The 21,908-nt window shown below is 34.8% G+C and overlaps 2 protein-coding genes across 2 annotated transcripts; both read left to right on the top strand.

The window, feature by feature from the left end:
* Positions 1-5,452: 5,452 nt before the first annotated feature.
* LOC112732355 (inactive protein kinase SELMODRAFT_444075) lies at positions 5,453-8,710 on the top strand. Its single transcript, XM_025781059.3, has 9 exons — positions 5,453-6,245; positions 6,325-6,479; positions 6,557-6,651; positions 6,724-7,661; positions 7,740-7,900; positions 7,971-8,047; positions 8,117-8,264; positions 8,338-8,508; positions 8,590-8,710. Exons 1-9 carry the CDS (start codon positions 6,038-6,040, stop codon positions 8,611-8,613), a joined length of 1,977 nt encoding a protein of 658 aa, XP_025636844.1. The 5' UTR covers positions 5,453-6,037; the 3' UTR covers positions 8,614-8,710.
* Positions 8,711-17,030: 8,320 nt separating this feature from the next.
* On the top strand, positions 17,031-17,973 carry LOC112732357 (transcription factor MYBS3). The gene is made up of 2 exons (XM_025781060.3): positions 17,031-17,325; positions 17,388-17,973. Exons 1-2 carry the CDS (start codon positions 17,073-17,075, stop codon positions 17,831-17,833), a joined length of 699 nt encoding a protein of 232 aa, XP_025636845.1. The 5' UTR covers positions 17,031-17,072; the 3' UTR covers positions 17,834-17,973.
* The last annotated feature ends 3,935 nt before the right edge of the window (positions 17,974-21,908 follow it).

The raw sequence follows: 21,908 nt of genomic DNA on the forward strand, positions 1-21,908 counted from the left end.
AGCTTCAAATGTTTTTAGTTGGATTTTGACAATTTGGTTCCCTGAGGTTGTGCAGAAGGGCAGCCACTGCAATTACTTTAGGTGGGCTGAGGACGACGACTATGAAGGATTAGAGAACTTAGGAGAAGTTAAAACTGATGCACAAATAGAGAGTGATGCTGCTTTGTTAAACCATAACATATCTTGGAGAATGATGACCGTAGAAGCTGAAGTAAAAGCACTTAGGATGCAGCTGTATTTTGGATTAATAGTTGTGATTTTGGTTTTTATGATTATGTGTATGTTCTTTAGTGGGAAGTGAAGCAGTTACTGTCAAAAGGTGAAAAGGATGATGCTGTGAACCTTGACAGTTTTCTGTTGTTGTGAAAACCCTGTATGTTGATGTTTATTTACTAGTAAAAAGGTTATTTACATGCAATTTTTTTGTTGATCATAACATAATATAAGCAAATCAGTCATTGCAGAATAAAAATTAAGTGAAGTAGGAATAGAAAAACATGACAACATCACCAATGGTGAAGTAGTTTCCATTGTCTGAAATTCAAATAAGAACATTGTTTTAACATGATAATAATCCAGAAGGTTGTAGCTGACAGTTCAAAGCAGTACACCATAAAGGGCTATACAAAAAACAAGGCTATTGAAAATACCACAACTCCCACATTCTTTATAAAAACTAAAATTTAGCCCCGACAAAATAACAGATACTAGATGCCCTATATCTTATGTCTTCAAGTCTTGAAATCATTCCATGTCTTTCTTTCTGGGAGGTTTGAAACCCGGAGTTGGAACAAATGTCATGAAGCTGGCAAGTTTCTTGGCTGTTGCGGAGCTGCTACCCTTGATGGTTTCAGCAGATACAGCATGTGCTCCTGGAGAGGCATTTCCCTTTGCCCTGGCCTTGGTTACATGGAGTTTTGGAGGCCTTCCTCTTTTTCTAGTCTGCATCAAACAGTTTTCATCATTCTCTGAAATCAAAAATAGCTACAGTAAACAATGCTAAAATTAAAACCTTTTACAACATTACCTGAGTGACATTGCTTGAGGTTTGGGACTGTTGTGTCAGGGGAAGCTGAGGCTGCTGAGTAACAGGAATTTCAGTTTGTTCATCTGAAGCAGCTACTGCAACTGCAGGTGGTGTCTGTATAGGCTGAGTGTGATCTTCCTTTTCTGCTTCTGGACCAGGTGCAGGTTGTGGTTGTTGAACAGCTGCAAGCTGCAATTGCATCATCCTTGCTTTCTCCTGAGCATCATCCTGCTTTTTCTTGCTGCAAGTTCTCTTGTTGTGGCCCACCTCTCCACAGTACATGCACCGAATTGGAGCATACTTCCTTTTCATTTTTGTGTTCGTGCCAGTGGGTCCTTCATCCTTGTCCTTCCTTCTATTTGTTGTTGGTCTGCCTGGTTTGGGTTTGATAGGAGGTGGAACAGGTGCAGGAGAACCAGTTTTCTCCCATAGATCTTGTCCCTTGACAGGATTAACATTGAATTGGTATGTTCTTCTGTAAGCATCCATGCTCAACCATTCGTGGCAATACTCCTCAGGACTCTTATCATTTTTTTCTTGGATGGCTGATATTGCGTGCATACAAGGCATGCCTATATTTTTCAGAAAAAAAAGGCATTCAGTTAAGTATTTTTCAAGGTATGCATATGAAAGATGAAATAAGTTATGAATTCAACCTGTCAACTGCCAAAACCTGCAGGAGCAAGTATGCTTCCCCAGATCTACCACCATATTAGTAGGCCATCCTTGGACTTCATATACTTCCTCTTTCGCATCACCCGACCAGTATGGAGCCCAGTTTCTGGATAACTTAATAAGAGATTCCAGCCTACTCTGCTGAACTGGAGCAAGTTTTCCTTGATAACTCAGAAGCTTCAGTCTATTATCAGACATGCTTTTCATAACCATTCTTCGTACCTCCTCTGCCAGACTCAGAATAGGCTTACCTCTGTCATGCTTCGTCTTTGCATTGAAGGATTCACAAGCGTTGTTGCAAATGTTGTCCACCTTTGGCCCTTCACTGAAATGGGCTTTGCTCCAAGCTTCCTTCGGCCACTTGGCTAAGTACTCCCAAGCTTTTTGATTGATCCTTTTGACTCTATTCATATTCCTCTCGAACTCAACCGGGGTCCTCGATCTTGCACACTCCCAGACCAAGTCCTTAAGTTCGACGCTGCCCCACTGTTTCGAGAAGTTCCTCCACAAATGCCACACACAAAATCTGTGTGGAATAGTTGGGACGAGTTCCTTGACTGCTGGTATTAACCCCTGGAAAAAAAAGTCAAGCCCGACAAGATATACAGTCATAACAGTCCTCAAAGAAGCATCATTAAATCAAAAGAGTCCTTAAAAATCAAATCGTGATTCAAATTAGTCCTCACCTTCTGCATGTCTGATATGAAACACAAGTTTTTGGCCTCATATTCTCCCAGGTCTGATAGGAGCAGCTCCAAGAACCATTTCCAGTTCTCTTTGTTCTCAACATCAACAATTGCGTACGCAATCACAAAAATGTGATTGTTTGCATCCTGTCCGCATGCAGTGAGAAGCTGTCCTCCGTGTAAAGTTTTCAGGAATGCACCATCTAGACCTATCAATGGCCTACAGCCTGCTTTGAAACCCTTCTTACAAGCATCTAGACAGACATAAAATCTCTCGAACTGTGGTGGATTATCAGTTATGGGAATCACACCCACCTGTACTGTGGATCCTGGGTTGGCAGTGAGCAATTCATGTGCATAATCCCATATCAACCCGTACTGAGCAATCTCATCCCCTTCAACTATCTTCCTAGATGCCTTAAGGGCTCGGGTTATGCATGAACTATTCAGCTTCACATTGCACTTCCTAACAAACCACTCATACACCTCCCTATGCTTCATCTTAGGGTGCTTCCTAAGTTTTGGGTATAACTTGTTCACAGTCCATTCTAATGTTGCAGCTCTGTTTTTTCGCTTTCTTGCGCAAGTGTGATTGTCAACTAGTGTTTTTATCTGCCAGGAACCATCACTGGGGTTGTGTCTACAATATACTACCCATGGACAGTCTTCACACTTACAAACTGCCCTCACTCTAACCTTGTCATTCTTACAGAACCTAATATTCCTACCCCATTGTATAGTGTAATCTCTAGTGGCAGCCATAAAATGTTGCTTGGATTTGAAAACCATACTTACCTCAAACTTCAGATCACCAAATTTGGCCTTGTCATTATAATGTGGATACACAGCTGGCCCTTCATCTTCAGAGTCTAACTCATGGGCAGAATCTTCTGACTTCCACTCATCTCCATCTGATGAATCTTCCCAACCAAATTCGTCATCTGAATCTGAAATTACATGAAAATACCATCAGATTTGTGTAGAAAAACTACATTAGTGGAATCAGATCTGTTAAACAAGTAAATTCAATAACAGACACACAATTAATCACTAAATACCTCCATCAGAGCATTCATCAGATTCGATGTCCTCATAGCTCGAGTCATCAGTGTCAATAGCTTTCTCCCTTCTTCTGTCAGCAGCAGGCCTATGTTTCTCTCTGTGATCTACTTTCCTGGCCCAAGAAGACTCTACTCCATCAACTCCACTATCACTCTCACTGCTGTCTATGGAATCTCCTGCACCTTTTGCAGGCTTGTACAAACTGTCTTCAGCACTATCATATGAATCTGAATCATCAGATTGACTATCAACTGCAACTGGAGTTGCCTTAGCCTGCCTTCCAGATCTTGTAGTGGTGTGGCTTTCACCTTCTTGCTGATCTTCTCGGCTGCTGTAGCCTTGCTACTCCCTTTAGCAGCCTGGGGTTTAGTCCAAGGTTTGGGTTGCTGGACGGGCTTTTGCATGGGCTTGGGTTTGGGCTTTGGAGTGGGCTTAGGTGTGGGCGTACATGTGGGTTGGGGGTTAGGCTTAGGTGTGGGCTCAAGAGTGGGCTGAGGTGTGGGCTGAGGTGTGGGCTCAGGTGTGGCTTTAGGTGTGGGCTTATTTGTGGGCTGAGGAGTGGGCTTAGGTGTGGGCTGAGGAGTTACCTTAGGTGTGGGCTGAGGAGTAGCCTTAGGAGTGGGCTGAGTTTTGGCTCTTTTTGGCTGAGGTGATTTTTTTGTTGTCTTACAGTAATCTTGGGACATTGCATCACTGTGGTCCTTCTTTGGTTTCTCTGCTTCTTCAGGGATGGTTGGCAAACAAAGTGTTTCATCATCATCCTCACTCATGCAGTCAACTACGTGTGGCTTAGACACAACATGCTCAAAATAGATGTTGATAAGGTGATGATTCCTCCTGCAATCCTTAACCAATTTCAACAGATCCGTGTCATTTTCTAGCTTCCTCAACCCATTTTCCAGCAGCGTTCCAGGAACTTTCCATAGGCAGTTGTTCATCTCAGCATATCCCAGCTCCTTGTAGTATCCCTTCACAAAGAAAACGTCTAGAGTGTCTGCATCTACACCCATTAATACTTCAGTATTATCTGGTTCATAACACAGATAGCCTGACTCATCTGTTTGGAACTTCCCGCCATGGTGAAATACAAAGGTCATTGGGGGACCTTCCATCTGAAACCAAAACAGCAACAACTCATGCAAATTTATTTCATGGAGATGCAAAGCATATTCAACATCAACTCCCAAAATGTATCTAACACACACACATGCAAATACACATAGCACAAACAACGTTATCAACAATCTAAAAACAGGGTCATATCATGGCTAATCACCAAAGCCCTAAGCCTGAACACATTCTCCTAAACCCTAACATTGCAAACAGTAAAAATGGAAGTCCAACAATAACACAACCACATTGATCAGGAGATAAAACCAGAATCACTCTCACAAAATAAGAAAAGCTAGCTAACCTCTCACGCAAGGCGATGGAGTGCCCTTTTCGGTTGACCAACGTCGTCGCAAACTGCTCACCAACAACTCCAGCACACTGTCGTCGTCGGTCAAGCCTGGTCGTCGCCGTTCAATGCTTCGTCTTCCTGGAGGAAACAACTTGAGAGATGAAGGGACTGCAGGGGTTCTTTCTTTTCGGGAGAAGGATGCAACTTCAGAGAGAATACGAAACAGGGATGAAAACCAAGCGTTGTAAAGGAGCCCCTAAGAAAACGACGCCGTTTCATCCTTAGCCTACGTGTCACACTAACGGCCAGGTCAGCATATCTTCACGCCGTTACTGAAACATTTGACGGAAGGACTAACGTTACCAATTTTAAAACTTTCGGGGACAAATTTTATTATCTTTTTCTTACGGGGACTCGTTTGCAGAATGGGCTATCTTTCGGGGACCAATTTGGCTATTTACTCGGTAAATGTTGTATAAAAATAATATTTTGGAATACTTATTAAATATAATTTTTTATATTCAAATAAAATAAAAAAATATTTCAATATATACAACTAAATGTATTATGCAGTAATAACTGAAATCAGCGGTTAATCTGACTCAATTGAGTTTTGGGATCAGTCGAAGAGGCACAGGATTTAGTTATAGTGTCTCACATACAATTGTACCTTTCTTCGTGTCATCATTTGCTTGAGATTATCCTTCATTTCTACAATATTTTTTTTATTGTTATTGTTATTGTTATTTTTGTCTTAACCGCTTTCTCCTCTTTCTTCTGAGTCACAATCATTGTTCAGAAAACTGTTACAGGAAAATGCCAAGAAGAAGAAGATGATGGGGTTCCCCAGCTTCAAGCTTGCCTCACCTGAACCCATTTTCTCTTTCAACTCTCAAATTGCATACCCGCCTCATCAAGATTCAAGATTCAAGAAATTACTTCTCTTCTTGTGCATGCGCTGAACCCAACCTGGCTTTTCACGTGCTCATGCTTTAACTGAAGTCACCTTGAAGTTTGTGTCAGTAACTGAGTGTTTAGTATTTCTTGTGGTTCCGAGGATGTTGTCACCCTTATGCAAAGTCGTGATCTTGAACCCGAATTCAGTTTTCTAGTGTTTGTGATGGGAACATTGAGATTGGAGGGCTTTTGGTAACTTGAATTTTTGGCAGAGTTTGGAACTTTGAGATGAGCAGCAAAAAGGGAAGTTATGAAGAAGTAGAAGAAGAAGAAGAAGAAGAAGAAGAAGAAGAGATGGTGAGTGGGAAAGTAGTAGTTGTTGCAGTTAAAGCTTCAAGAGAAATTTCAAGAACTGCTTTGGTTTGGGCATTGACTCATGTTGTTCAACCAGGGGATTCCATTAAGCTGTTAGTTGTCATTCCTTTTCTCTCCTCAGGTGTTCATTCCACTCTCAATCTTGCTTTTACTCATTTTGATTTTGTAAGAATCATGATTTGTGATCTTTACATTTTCAGGCAAGAGGAATTGGGGATTCTCAAGATTTACCAGTGATTGTACCACTAGTAACTGGAGATCCCACTTAGGAAGCGCTTCAGATCAGAAAGAAATTATTACAAGTTCCTGTTCCCAATTGGTGCTTCAACTCCATGATTTATATGATCCAGACAAGGTTGGTACATAACTGTGTGTTTGTCTTTCTAATGCTTAGTATTCAGGTTTTCAAATCTGCCAAAAATGTTTATACAGATAAAGATCAGAGTTAAGATTCTTTCGAGTTCTTTATGTGGAGCAGTTGCCATTGAAGCCAAGAGAGTCCACTCAAGCTGGGTTATATTGGACAAGTAATATATATTTCACATTATGTTTCTGTTTTGTGTGTTTCATGTTGTCTATTGATTAATCCGTGATTGCAGAAAATTGAAACAAGAAAAGAAGTGCTGCATGGAGCAGCTGCATTGCAATATTGTAAGTATGAAGCGATCAAGGGCAAAGATTCTGCGCTTGAATTTGAACAGTTCACCGAAGATGGAACTTAATGATGGGGGGTGTTCATTGTCATTGGAGCTGAGTGCATATGCAAAACAAAATCCAGACACAATTAGAGGTCCTGCTGTTACTCCAGCTAGTAGTCCTGAGCAAGGATCGCCGCTATTGACTGCAACTGATATTGGTACCTCATCACTATCGAGCTCAGATCCTAGCACTTCACCATTTTTCCAGAGTGATATTTATGAAAGGCGAAGGCACGAGGGACTGAAAAATCTGGAGTATATTGAATCTGACTCGGAGAGTGAAAAGCTAAGTTTATCTTCAAAAAGTTCATATATTCAGCCCTGGATTGCCAATGTGATTTGTGTTGATGGTGAGGACAGTATGCAAAGGTTCGGCGATCAAGACCCTGTCTTAGGAGTGCTTAATTGTAAGATTGATGTCAACCTAAGCAAAAGTGTTAGAGATGCAATTTCGCTTGCGAGAAATGCACCTCCTGGTCCTCCTCCATTGTGCTCTATTTGTCAGCACAAGGCACCTGCATTTGGAAACCCTCCAAGGTGGTTTACCTTTTCCGAATTGCAACTCGCCACGGGTGGTTTTTCACAAGAAAATTTCTTGGCACAAGGTGGTTTTGGTTCTGTACACCGCGGCGTGCTACCGGATGGGCAAGTCATTGCTGTGAAGCAGTATAAATTAGCCAGCACACAAGGTGATAAAGAATTTTGCTCAGAAGTTGAAGTCTTAAGCTGCGCACAACATCGGAATGTTGTGACGCTAATTGGGTTTTGTGTGGAGGATGGTAGAAGATTACTAGTTTATGAATACATATGCAATGGCTCTTTGGATTCTCATCTTTATGGTAAATTCCTTTTAAATTCCTTTTATCCAATGATCTTGATCAGTAAAATGTTATGATGGATGGTAATCTATTTCGCAGGACGAAAACAGAAAGTACTAGAATGGTCTGCTCGGCAAAAAATCGCAGTGGGAGCTGCTCGCGGCTTAAGGTACCTACATGAAGAATGCAGAGTGGGATGTATTGTGCACCGTGATATGCGACCTAACAATATCCTCGTTACTCATGATTTTGAAGCACAGGTATTATTAGCTGCCTCAACAATCATTTCATTGACTTTGAGGTTGTAACAGCCTAACAAGTTTATGTTAGGTGGGAGATTTTGGACTTGCTAGGTGGCAACCTGATGGAGATTTGGGTGTGGAAACCAGGGTCATAGGAACATTTGGGTACATCCACATTAAATCCAATTCTTGTTAAATTAAATAAATTTCATTGAAATGGGATTTGTGTTGTAGGTATTTGGCGCCAGAATATGCTCAAAGTGGGCAAATAACAGAGAAAGCTGATGTGTATTCATTTGGAATAGTGCTATTGGAGCTTGTAACAGGAAGGAAAGCCATTGATATAAACCGCCCCAAAGGCCAGCAATGCCTCAGTGAATGGGTAACAAACATACATGAATGTCTCTCTATCTTTTCATTTCATTTCATGTCATTTATGCATCTTCATTGGATAGGCACGGCCATTGCTTGAACTTAAACATGAAGAAGCAGAAGCGAGAGAAGAGCTAGTTGATCCTATAATATGGAAAGGGAAAGGGTATATTGCTAAAGAGGTTAATCGAATGTTGCAATGTTGCTCCTTGTGCATCCGAAGAGACCCTCATTCAAGGCCCAGAATGTCTCAGGTTCCAATATTAACTAACTAATATTCATACCAATTATTACTACTTTTCGTTTATACTTATTCATATTTATTATGATTATAGGTGCTAAGGATGCTGGAAGAATGAACATTGTACACTCTAATCAAAATCAAACTCGGATTAATTTCATTGTACAGAAAATCACTACTCTATTTTTTTATTTTTATTATTATCATTTTGGTTCCCCCTGACGCGCGTAGCAAAATTTTGTAAAGCAAACATTTAGTCTCCAAGAAAATAAATTAATTAATAAAGAGAAAATAAACAAGTGTATTAAATAACAATATAAACATAAAGGAATCATTTAAAAGAAAAACAAAACAATAGAAATCAAAGAAGCTCAAAAGGCTTGTTAGTATTTGGGCTTGTATGTGTGGATCATTGTTTTTATTGGCACTTTATGTAATGGGTCCAACAATATGGGTTATGTTTTCCCCACTCCACATGGGTTGGCCCCCCAAATTCAACAAACTCTAATCAAATACACAATACAGAAACTATATTCGCTCGACTGCCATAATTGCCTTATTATATAATCATTTCCTTCTTTATGGTAAAAAGAGAATACAGTATTACAATGTCATTGTCTTTCCAACAGTATTTGCTTTGGAATGAGAAGGGAAAAGCATTTTTTTTAATCAGTCGAACCTAATTACAGTATCGAGTAATTAACAAGGTTGGAACATTTTTGTCCCAGCTTCTCTGGCATTGCCATCAAGGCCTGCAACAAGGTCTTACTGTCATTTTCATAAAGCTAGTGAGTAGTGACCCTATAAATTACTATGAATTAACTGTGAAGATCTTTTCTGTTTTTTCTTACACTTGTAATACAGCTGGCAATTTTACAAGGCAAATTAAACGTGCTTTATATGTGATGGTAAAAGAATGGAAAATTGGTTCCCCAAGATGTGATATTTTTGTCAAGATGTCCGTAGATACATCACCATGGTCCTATTTTATTATGCAAAAATATTATTTGTTCTTTAAAATTTTTTGGTTAATTTTTTTAAAAATTTATTATTATTTAATTAATTTAAATATTTATTTTTATGTATTAATTATTTAAAAAATAAAAAATTGTTTGTTTTTTATTTTTTTTAAATTAAATAAAAAATAATATTTAAAAAATACTTAATTACACCGTTTATGATGACGATGAGTTCCCGTTGCTTCTTCAATAATAATATTATTTAAGATATAAGATAAGATGTGGATAAGATTTTTTGCCCATTATTTGAAGAAGAAAAACTAAACAGTTTTACGGGTATGTTATACTGTTACAATATGAAACCCCTTGAAGCATGTGGAAAGCAATTAAGTGAATTAACATATCGATGATGGAAACATATTACAGTATCTATTTTTTATACTTTTTGTGTTAATTTCAGTTGTCAATTTCTGCAGAGTCATGATTGCCATTTTTTATAATCAATTTCACCTTTATGTCGATCAATTCGTAATGAGCTGTAAAATAGTACAATATGATATGATAAGAGAAATGCCGGAGACATTTTTAATTATCTTGGCTCTCCTCATTCTATTAATTCTCTCGCTGTTTCCGCTGTCAATTTTAGTAACTTATTAGTTAAGTTTTGTATGATAATTTAGGATGGACGGATACTGACACGGACATGAAATACGACATGACATAGAATATATAGATACGCGAATTTTAAAATTTTACATGATATGAGAACATACATACATATAAAATATAAAGTAATTTTTAGATAAATTGTAATGATATTTTGATATTTTATTAATATTAAAATATAAATTAAAAATTTTAATTATTTTTAATGTTTTATTTTAATTATATAAAATATTTAAAATATTTTTTTAATAAATAATAATATATACTATATTTAAATTTATTTTAAAAATATATGATAAGAATAAGATTTGACACGCTAACACGTGATGGTATTTTGTTAAGAATAAGTGTGTCCGAAAAAGAATTTTTTATTTTTTAGTAAGACACGCTTGGACACAACAGACATGGGTGTCTAACGAGTGTCGGTGAGTGTCATGTCCGAAATGCGTCTGACACGCAGACACAACAACTCAAGAAAGTGTCCGTGTTTCATAGATGATAATATAGGATAAACCACTAAATTTATTTGAAGATGTTGATAAAAATATCTTCCAATTTTAATAATAATAAAAATATTTTTAAATTATTATAAAATACGAAAAATAATTAAAAAAATATAAATATGACACAATTTTTATATTTGATCTAAAATTTTATAAAAATATTTATATATTTATTTAAAAAATACAGTAAAAAAAGATAAAAATTCAATTTTAAAATATATTTTAAAAATATATATATAATGTTGGTTATTTTGTTGCGCATTAAAATATTTTGAGAATATTTTGTCGCCAATAAATGTGGGAGATAGATGTTTCTGGCAAGAAATTCAGAAATTGGGACAATTTTGGTAGTTTGTCCTAATATATATCATGATCATGTCACTATGAACTCTGAAATAAGTAAATAACGATTGCAACAAATTAAGAAAGTTCACATTTTATTTGTGTTATATCATCATATGCACATAAATAAAGGAAAAAATTAAACAAGTTTCCTCATCTGCAAATACAATCAATATCAACATTATTATTAATTATATTATTATTTACAGTAAGGTATCCATGTTGCCCCCACTGACTTATTAAAAGAAAGGAGATAGCTAGCTAGAATACCTCTTTGCAAAATAAGAAAGCCACTACTACTACTTCGTTCGGAATCTCTAGAATTTAAGAAACTTCATGATTACATTTTTGTTTAATATAACATACATAAAGTATAATAATTATTATCACGATCCTTGGCCTCCACCAGGTGGTGCCTTTATTTGTTATGATACAATATATATATATATTATAGGTACATAACTCAAATAAGTTAATTTTTTAAACAACTCTAATTAATAAAGATTTATTTTATATTTTTAAAAATTAAGAATTGAATTATCATTAATAAAAATTTATTCTAATTTTATTTTTATTTTCACTCCCCAAATAAACTAGGGGTGTCCGCGGATCGGATCGGATCGGATATGGCCGAAAATTCGATCCGATCCACACAATTTCCATCGAATTGGATCGGATATGATATCCGCGCTTTTTAGTGCCGGATCCGATCCGATCCGCAAATGTGCGGATCGGATCGGATTGGATATCGGATATATCCGCATGATTAAACCTTCTCTTTTTAATCATATTTCTATGTAAAAAAAATTCAATAAAAATATTTTTTTCATACTTTTAAACTTATTTATTCCTAAAATATTTTTAATCAAACTCTTTCTAAATAAAAAAAATAAAATAATACAATATATGAATAATAATTACTAACTAAAACATACAAACAAGTAAATATAATACTAAACATATATATATATATTTATTTTTTAATTATTATTGTGCGGATATGCGGATCCGCAGATCGGATACGCGGATGTAGAGCAGATATCCGCGATCCGATCCGATCCGATCATTTTGCGGATCGGATCGTATCTGCAATTTTCGGATCGGATGCGGATATTTACCGCGGATCTGCGGATACGATCCGATGCATGGACACCCCTAAAATAAACCCTAATCTCTCTCTCCTAAACTCCACGTTGCCTTCTTTCCAATTCGTTCGTGGCACCTCCACCATAACTACTACGCCGCGCTGCTTGTTATTCTCCAAAGATTACAACCGCTTCGTTCATTGCGCTTCCGCCCTAATTTCCTTGCATCCGTTGCCACCATCTCATCCGTTGTTCGCGCAAGAAAGACAGCCAGCATCGAACGTCTGTGTCATCATCATCGCATCCCTTTGGCCACCCTTCCCCGCGTGCAGCCGATTTACCACTCGCAGCCTTTTCGCGAGTCCCTATCGCCACTGCAGACTAGCACTAGGTAAGACCATTGATGCAACACACCTCACACAAGACGCGTTTGAGTTTTTGCCGCTGCATGTTTTTTGAGCCAGCGCCGCCGATCCTTCCACGCCGATCTCCTCCTACCGCTAGCTCGTTCTATTTGGTCGCTGCTGCAAGCATCCCAGAGAGCAACACCGGCACATTATTTTTGAATCTGAATCAGGTACAGTCACTCAATGGTTCAATCTTCCTCTCCAAATTTTTTATTTATCTAAGTGCATATGTCTGGTATTTGAATTTTGATGATCAAACTTTAATCAAAAGACACCTCCACTAAAGACACATCTAACAAAAGACACATCAATTAAAGACACATCCAAATATATGTCAAACAGAAGACACATTCGTTAAAGAAAAAGTCGTGGTGACGTCACATCGAGGGTTAGAGTAGAAGCGATGCTGAACAGCGTTCTTCGAACATTCGGAAACAGCGTCAGAAGGAGGTCAGTGACGTGTCTCTATGGCAGGGAGGTTCAACGACGGAATAGAGGGGGAAGAGAGATGCACGGCAGTGGTGAAAAATGGGTAAGTAAAAAGGGTAAAAGCTGAAAGGTGATTCTAAATTAGGGTAATTAGGGGGTATTTTTTTGTTTTTTAATTTTGAGTTCCAATCCAATAAAAATTGTTAGGAGTTGGTCGGATTCCTCTTGATTATTTAGCGAAATTGTATAAAAAATATTTAGTAATCAAAATAAATTAGCCAAAAATAATTAGAATTTACTTTATTTAATATTTATTAATTATTATAATAATTAATAAATATTAAATAAGACAAATTTTAGCTAATTTTTTGTGTCCTAGCATAACCGTGTATATATATATGTATGAAGCTTCTTGCAACTTGGAACTTTTTCTTTTTAATATTGACCCATTAGGTGAATTTGATTAAAAAATGAGTCCATTGACGTGTTTAACGTCGTTGTGGGAGCGCCGCCATTACCTGCAAAACGTTGACGACGTTTTGATGAAAATGTTACCGACGTTTTGTTCTCCATGTTTGACGTAACTTACTTCTCTCTTATTTCCTGCATAACCCAGCATCAGCAACAGAAATAATCTCATGTTACCATGATCCCATCCTCATTTCTTTCTCTTTGGTTGCTTTCAATTCTTCAGCAACAACAAACCACTTCTAAAAATACTTGCTCTTCCCTTCACCAAATCACCATTAAAATAAATTTCACCGCTGTTTTGACTAAATTTAAACTTTAAAATTCGTGTAACACACAAAACGGCAATGCCGTTTTCAATTTTTAATTTCAAAAAATAAAAAAAATTCTTTAACACAAAACGGCAAAGCCGTTTTCCTTTTAAAATATTAAAAAATTATTAACATGCACAAAACGATAGTGACATTTTGTGTGTATTTTGACAGTTAAAAAATTTTTCCATATCAATGTTAAATTCAACCATACAAAAATAATTTTGAAAAACACCCATTTCTCTACAATATTGAAAAAACTCAGCCTGCAACTTGCAGAGATCCAATGGCATTGAACTAGTTTTGGAGAACAAATTAGTGCTTGTACATTGGACATAGTCAGTAAGAAATATTAATGAATAATAAATAATTCATTAGTGCAGACAGTGTGTTGCTATATATAATGAATCTCTGTGATATAATATGGTGGATATCATAACCAAAAAGGATAATTAGAAGACTAATAACCAATGATTTAATCATAGTTTATATCCTTGAATAGAATGATTATGACCCTTGAACTAACCTATCCCGTTCTTTAGTTGCCTTTTTCTTTATTTATCACTTATCCTATGTTTGAAAGTAATGCTTCTTTTGTCATTGTACCCAAACACTAATAATCAGTGTCTGCTATGATTTCACGACCAATTGTATGGCCCAATTTGGTAAGATATCCATATATGTATATCTAATGGTGTCTACTTTTTAATAATATTTTATATTTATATTTATATTTATATTTATATTTATATGTAGGATTTTGTTATTATGTACCTTAAAGTATTAGTTAAACATATCATAAAAAAAATATTTTAATACTTTTAATATATTTAATGTATTTAAAATGTAAAAAAAATTTATTTTTATAATAAATAACATTAAAATATTTTTTTATAATATACTTAACCAATATTTTTAAGATACAAAATGACAAAACTCTTATATATATTATTGAGTTATTGTACTTGGCAATTAAGTGGCTTCTTAGCTTAGTTACTGGCCTTGGATGAACTCTTTCTAGCTAGCTAGGTAGTGGATGCTGCACTTATTGCCATATTTATTGCTCCAAATAAAAACTTAGATGAACAAGTCTTTATTTGGTTTTTGTGTACATAGTATAGGTAGTGAAAAATAATATTAAATAAGATAAATTTTGACTATTTTTAATTAATTTATTTTAATTATCAAATATTTTTGAATTAATTTTGTAAACCTCAATGGGGGGTTTGGTTCAACAATAGCAGTAGTGTATATTCTTGATAATGAAAGGTGAAAAGAAAAAGCAAATTTGGGAATTGTTCAGATTGCTCATAAATTAAAAATCATATGAAAATTGTTGTTTGAGAAGCACTTGAAGCAAACATTGAAAATTCTCCAAATGAATTAGCATATGGTTGGTCAATAGCTTGATCTCTTTCAAATAAGATTCCTTTCCACGATAATGCCAAATGAGATGAGAGAGAACGAATATAATGGGACCTTGCCGCAGAAATTAAAAGACCAAAAATCTTCAACTTTTATTAATTGCCTTAAATTCCTAACAAGTTGCCATAGCTAACAATAACGATAATATTATAAAACAATGAAAAATGTTTGGTAACCAAAAAAATATTAGCCAAAATTAGCCAGAATTTGTCTTATTTAGCATTCATTAATTGTCGCAATAATTAATAAATACTAAATAAGGCAAATTCTGGATGATTTTTTTGTCTCCCTAACATTATCCTAAAATAATATTATATTAATCAAGTTAAGTTGGTCTTGTAATTAATTCACTGATCTACTTAAATAAGTATAAAAAATTTAAATTTTATTTTATTCGTACAATAATTTATTGACTAAATCAATCATTAGTATAAAATATATGATAAAATATAAAATACATACTAAAAATAAATTCTCATTTCAGTGTATAAATAGTAGTTTTATTATAAAATTACTAGCTATATAAATTTAGGTACATCAAGAGCTAGATCTGGATTAGATAACTACCAATTTTTCTGTTTTGATATTTGATCCACAACTTGATTATTGTTACCCTGGCCTACTGAAGAAAAGGCGTATCCGATCCCCTTCCCTTCTTTAAATGAATCTGTATCTCAGATTCTAATTATTGGGATAGGAGGATATATTATACGTATATTCGTTGCAAAGCCACCTATACAATAATATAAGCTAAGGTTTCTTTTAATTAATCATGATGTGATATGTCCGAAGGTAGGTAACCCTTGTTTCCTTTCTTTTTTTTTTTTTTTTTTTTCTTCTATTGATTGTTCAACAAATATTAGAGTTTAATTTAAATTAAATTAAAGATATTGTTACTGTTACATATATATTTTTAACAAAGAAATAGTTTATGTGTACGTGACAACATGTAATTTATTAAACACATTGTAAAAGTAAAATCCTAATTAAATTATGAAAATGGCATTGATTAATTAATTAGTCAAACTAAAGAGGCAATGTTGACACTTGGTTTTGAATAAAATAGAGCCCGCAGGAAGGGTTTGTAGTTGCTGCCATGCATCCAGAAAGCAAGAAGACTTTGAATTTGAACACCACCATAATGTATTGATTGTCTGATTGAAACATTAATTATAATTAAGCGTTTGAAACATTCAAATCTAAGTTGGGTGAAGTTGTAAGATTTTATTCTCTCTTCCTATTCACGTAGTAATAGCGTAGACTTTTATATGTGTAGTATCGATCGGTTAATAATCTGTAATTGACTAATTGAAATTCGACCATACTAAAAAAATAAAAAAATTATAAATTTATTTTATTTAATATTTATTAATTTTAATAATAATTAATAAATATTAAATAAGATAAATTTTAACTATTTTTTAATAAATTATTTTGGTTATTAAATATTTTCGATTGAAATCACACATAATATAAAACTAGACCGATTTAAATGAAGGGAAAATCATACCCATCTGAGTTTACATATTAAATACTTCAATTAAACATGCATGGAAAACTATTCTCTCCTTTTTAAAGTTATCCTCCTATTTTGTATACGGAAATATTTAGTAATCAAAATAAATTAATAAAAAAAAAGTTAAAATTTAATTTATTTAATATTATTTAATTATTATAATAATTAATAAATATTAAATAAGAAAATAATATTCATACATTCAAGTATAAATTAGGACATTGAAGACAAAAACGAAATAAAAAAAATTATTAGTAGTAAAAAACCAATTAATTAAATATAAATTTGATAAATTTTTTGAATAAAAAAGAAGAAAAGAAGAAATGATGGATGATGACGTGTTAGAAAAAGATGATTTCCTAGGCGTAGATTAAAAAAAGAAGATAAGGTATGGATTTGTTGTAGTTGTTGTTGCTATATATAATAACGGAGACAAGAGAAGTATATGGAATGAGGTAGTAACCAGATGGGAAGGAAGTGCTCACATTGTGGGAACGTAGGGCACAATTCAAGAACATGCACTTCTTCTTCGTTTCTTGGAATCCGTCTCTTTGGAACCCACCTTCTAGCAGATCCCTCCTCCTCCTCCTCCTCCGCGTCGATGATGACGATGAACAACAAGTGCTTTAGCATGGACTCGTTAACATTATTCCCCACTACTACTACTACTGCTAGTGGTTATCTATCAGATGGAGCTCCACCTCAAGACAAGAAGAAAGGTATATTATATTATTACATATAATCCTGCCGCTTAATTTAATTTATTAATATTGTGTGGCAGGGGTAGCATGGACGGAAGAGGAGCACAGAAGATTCCTGGTTGGGCTTGAGAAGCTGGGGAAGGGAGACTGGAGGGGCATTTCTAGAAACTTCGTAACCACCAGAACACCGACTCAAGTCGCCAGCCATGCTCAGAAGTATTTCCTCCGTCTTGCTAATACCGTAAACCACAACAAACGCCGTTCAAGTCTCTTTGACACAAACAATACTCCTACTACTACTGCTGCTGCTACTGTTGCTACATTGTCATTTCACTTTCTTGAACAACAACAAACCATCAACAACAACAATAAGCCGTTGTTATCAACAGAAACTACTTCTGAATCCTCCTCCTCCTCTTCCTCCTCCTCCTCTATGTATAATAATAGTGTGCCACCACCGGATCTGGACCTCACTCTTGCACCGCCCCCACCACCTAACTCCTCCTCATGCTTCCCCCAATTATAACTACTTTCTTTTCTTTTTTTTTTCTTTTCTTTTCTACTCACAATCCATTTTTCTCTAGCTAGGACAACAAATATTATGTATGTATCCCCTTTTAATATCTATCCATTCTCGTCATCAAGTCTTTGCAACCAGGAAGAAAACATCATGTTTTTCTTGCGGCCATTCTTAATTCACTGTAACTCGCTAATTAATCTAATAGTATATCATGCACGCAATAATAATAATAATAATCGGATCCACTTTAATTTTATAATATATATATATATATAGATGTTAATTTATAAATTAAATTAAATTAATATTATTTATAAATTTAATTTTGATATACTTAATCATTTAAAATATTTTACAAAAATTAAATAATAATATATAATTAAATATACGTACAAAATTATTTTAATCCGACGTTACACTGAAGGTAAATTCATTATTTATATATGCCAATATTTATTTGCAGAATCCGGATCGTATTGTTGCAATCTCTCTTAATTTTTTGTTGGACATTACTTAATTTATCAACTATCAAAGTGTACTTTTATGATTGCAAATTAGCTTAGCCACTCATCACCATCCATACCTACCTTCCAAAATTATATATAATTAATATATAACGTCATGCTGTTTCCTTTTTTTTCCTTAATATATATACCTGGCTAGTGTACTAAAAAGCTTCGCGCTTATTAATCTCTTTATCTTTTTGGTGCTTATCTATGTGTGTCTCAATATATTAATAGAACCACTGCGTGATTGGATAAAGTTTTATACATTAGTTTTTCTTTTTCATGATAATTGGAAGAAAGATTTTGCAATCCATTGCAACCACACTCACGGCAAGAAAATCGGCAGATAGCGGCGGATATTTAGCGACAGTCTTTCAATCGCTGTTAAATAGAATTTGTCAATAATTTTTGTGACAAATTTAGAGGAAGTTACCAAATGATCTCATTTTGTAGTAATTTTTCTGTAATCACCACAAAATGTACCTTTTTTTGTAGCGGTTTATGTGATAGATTTGGAGGGGCTACCAAATGATCTCATTTTGCAGCGATTTTACTGTAACCGTTGCAAAATGTCAAGTTGGTGATTACTTAGATACTTGTTTTGCAGCGATTTTTTACTAACCACTGCAATATTATTTTTAACTTGAATTTTTTTTATTTAAACATTGCCTTGTTAAAACTATTCTAGTCTTCACTATTTTTTTTTACTGAAAAACATGTTTCAAACACTGCAACTTGACTTAATGCATTAAATAAATTTTCAATTTTGTGTTACATAAAAAATAATTCATTAATTAAAAAAATATTATAAATCAATAACAAAATTCGAATTTACAAATTAGGTTTTCTCTTGTACTATCAGCGCATTTTGAGTTTGTATTCAAGCATAAATGGTAACAAAAAATCAAGTGAACATCCGAATTCATAAAGTCAAAACAAAGTTCAACAGAGCATAAAAATCAGAATTACTAAAGTAGACAAACAAGTATTGAATCAAAATTTTTCATCAACATCGTATTGACTTGGCCAGAAAAACTCTATCAAAAATCCATTGCAGTGACGTGATAAAGGATCTGATAAGTCATCTCCAGACCATGAAACTTGTTCAGATCGAAACCCCTTCTTGCAACATGTACGTCATCTTCTCTATGCTGGGTGTTTAAAGTTTCATTGTCTTTTTCTGGAACCTTATCGAGCTCAACATTCCTGGAGATATGTCATATCCACCGAAGGAGATAGCATATAAATCGTCTTCTGAATCAGTGTCTGCTCCATCTAGAGTGTCATCAACTACTTTGCTTGAATATTCAGCTGACACTGAAAATATGAACATGCAACTAACAACATAATCTACTTAAAAGAAAATGATAACTTCCAGATCATTACCTAGTTATTAAGAAAAAAAATTGCGGACTTATGGGAATATGACTTTCAAAATTAACAAATACAAAATTAACTATTACCATCTCTTTCATCGGTAGTTTGGACAGATTTCTTGAAAAGAAGCTCTCTAATAGCACGTTCTATATACTTTAATTCCTCTTTTGAAGCAATCTCCAACTCAACAACATGCGAGTTATTAAAGTGCGTCTGCATCATAATAAAATGTATAGTTGATGGTCTTTTTTGTAAAGCATATTGTGTCTTTGTGATTCACTTTCTATCCTAGAAATTTATTTCTAACCTTTAATTCAGCAAGTATGTCTTCAGAGGTCCTACCAGCTACAAATGTCACAAAAACATACCCAAATTTCTCCTCGTACATTGATCCCTATTCATGAAGTTCCTACAAATTTTAGCATGAACGTAACAACTATCATTAGTTAAATGTTGTAAGCATATATCAACTTAAAATACTTATTATTCAAATAATGTTTAACTCAAGTTTTTTAGGGTGTGTCTAATGAAAAGACCTGCACAGTAGCTTCGTTCACCGTTTCCAAGTATTTATTAGAACAAGATCGTCCTGATATAGCCTCCAACCAAGACCTAACATTCAACTTACGGAACCATATGTCTCTGACAACCGTAATTGCATGTTCCAATGAAGAGAATGGAGAGGCCATAGCCATTTCGTTAGCGAATGTTGTGCCTACACAGCATGATGAAAAATCCTCCGTTTTCATTTCTCCTGTTACAAAACCATTTTAATGTTAACTATATTGGTCAATGATAACAATATTGTAATTAAACACAATTTACTTGATATCATAATTTTCTTTACTGGAGATTAAGAACAACAACAATGATGATGACAACAACAAAGCCTTGAAAACTAACTTTTGATAGCAAAAATCGTTGGAAGAAATTAGAAACTGGTGATATTCATGAAAATCAACAAGAAATGAAAACTTAATTCAAATACGAAAACACAGATAGTAATGTAACCAGCAAACTGTGTACATCATAAACACTGTTAAACTTATTAAACACACACAGATACTATATAAATGATGTACATATTTTTCATATTTTCACTATGCCACATCATCGATGTTATCAGAAACATCTTCTATTGGGTCTTCTATATCATCATCCCTTGTCAACTGTAAATCACTGATGTCACCTGCTGCTGACATGTTCAACCCGGGCTGTGGAGAAAAAGCAGCTTCAACTTCTTCATTCTCTCCTCCCATGTCATATAAGTCTCATGATTTTACATGAACCACTACACTCCATTCTTGATCTACTTCATCACGTACATAGTAGACGAGATGAGCTTCTGATGCCAATATGTACGATTCATCCTCTTCTCGATTACCGGTGTGAATTGGACGAGTGAAATTAACGCTGGTAAGGCCCAAATGGTCTTGTTTAATGCCTCTGCTCGTAGTTGTATTAGCCCAAATACATCTGAACAAAACTACTGTGAAATGGCAGCTGTAGTTCAATTCGATTATGTCCACAATTTTTTCATAATATGGAACACTACCAACAGCCACTCTATTGTCACGCATGCTTGCATAACTTCTTGTATTGGATGAGACATAAACTCCACTATTTTGGGTTTTCAGCCCATCTTCCTTTGTGATAGTTCTAAACTTGTACCCATTGACGTTGTACGTCCCAAAACGTCTTACCTGAAGCATCAGACCATATGCCAGCAACTTCGTTTCTTTTGAATGTATAGTACTGTCCATTGAAACCTGGCACCATAAATTAGAGTTTGTTCGTATAAAACATTGGATTTCTTTATTTATAATTCTAGGGAACAAATAAGTTGGTGAGGTTAAATTTCTACGAACCTCACGCTTGAACCAGCGAGAAAATTCTGCATGCACAACACGGTCTATCTTAGATTGCGACCTTGTTTGATGCCGTAATTTTTGCTTCATTTCTGCCCTAAATGTACTTTACGACATAATAAGAAATTAGTCCAACTATTGAAGGTTTGAAATGGATTATAATCATATTTAATGATGACATGTGCATACTTACTCCATAAATGGAACGACGGCCTCGCAATTGACTAGCACATGACGATGTACCTAATCTCTTTCCATCGGGGTCAGTCCAAAATGTGAAATATAGCCCCTGAAGCTTTTTCAATTTCTGGGAACATAGTTTCTCCTATA

This window comes from Arachis hypogaea, chromosome 13, assembly GCF_003086295.3.
Source record: "Arachis hypogaea cultivar Tifrunner chromosome 13, arahy.Tifrunner.gnm2.J5K5, whole genome shotgun sequence".
Taxonomy (NCBI): Eukaryota; Viridiplantae; Streptophyta; class Magnoliopsida; order Fabales; family Fabaceae; genus Arachis; species Arachis hypogaea.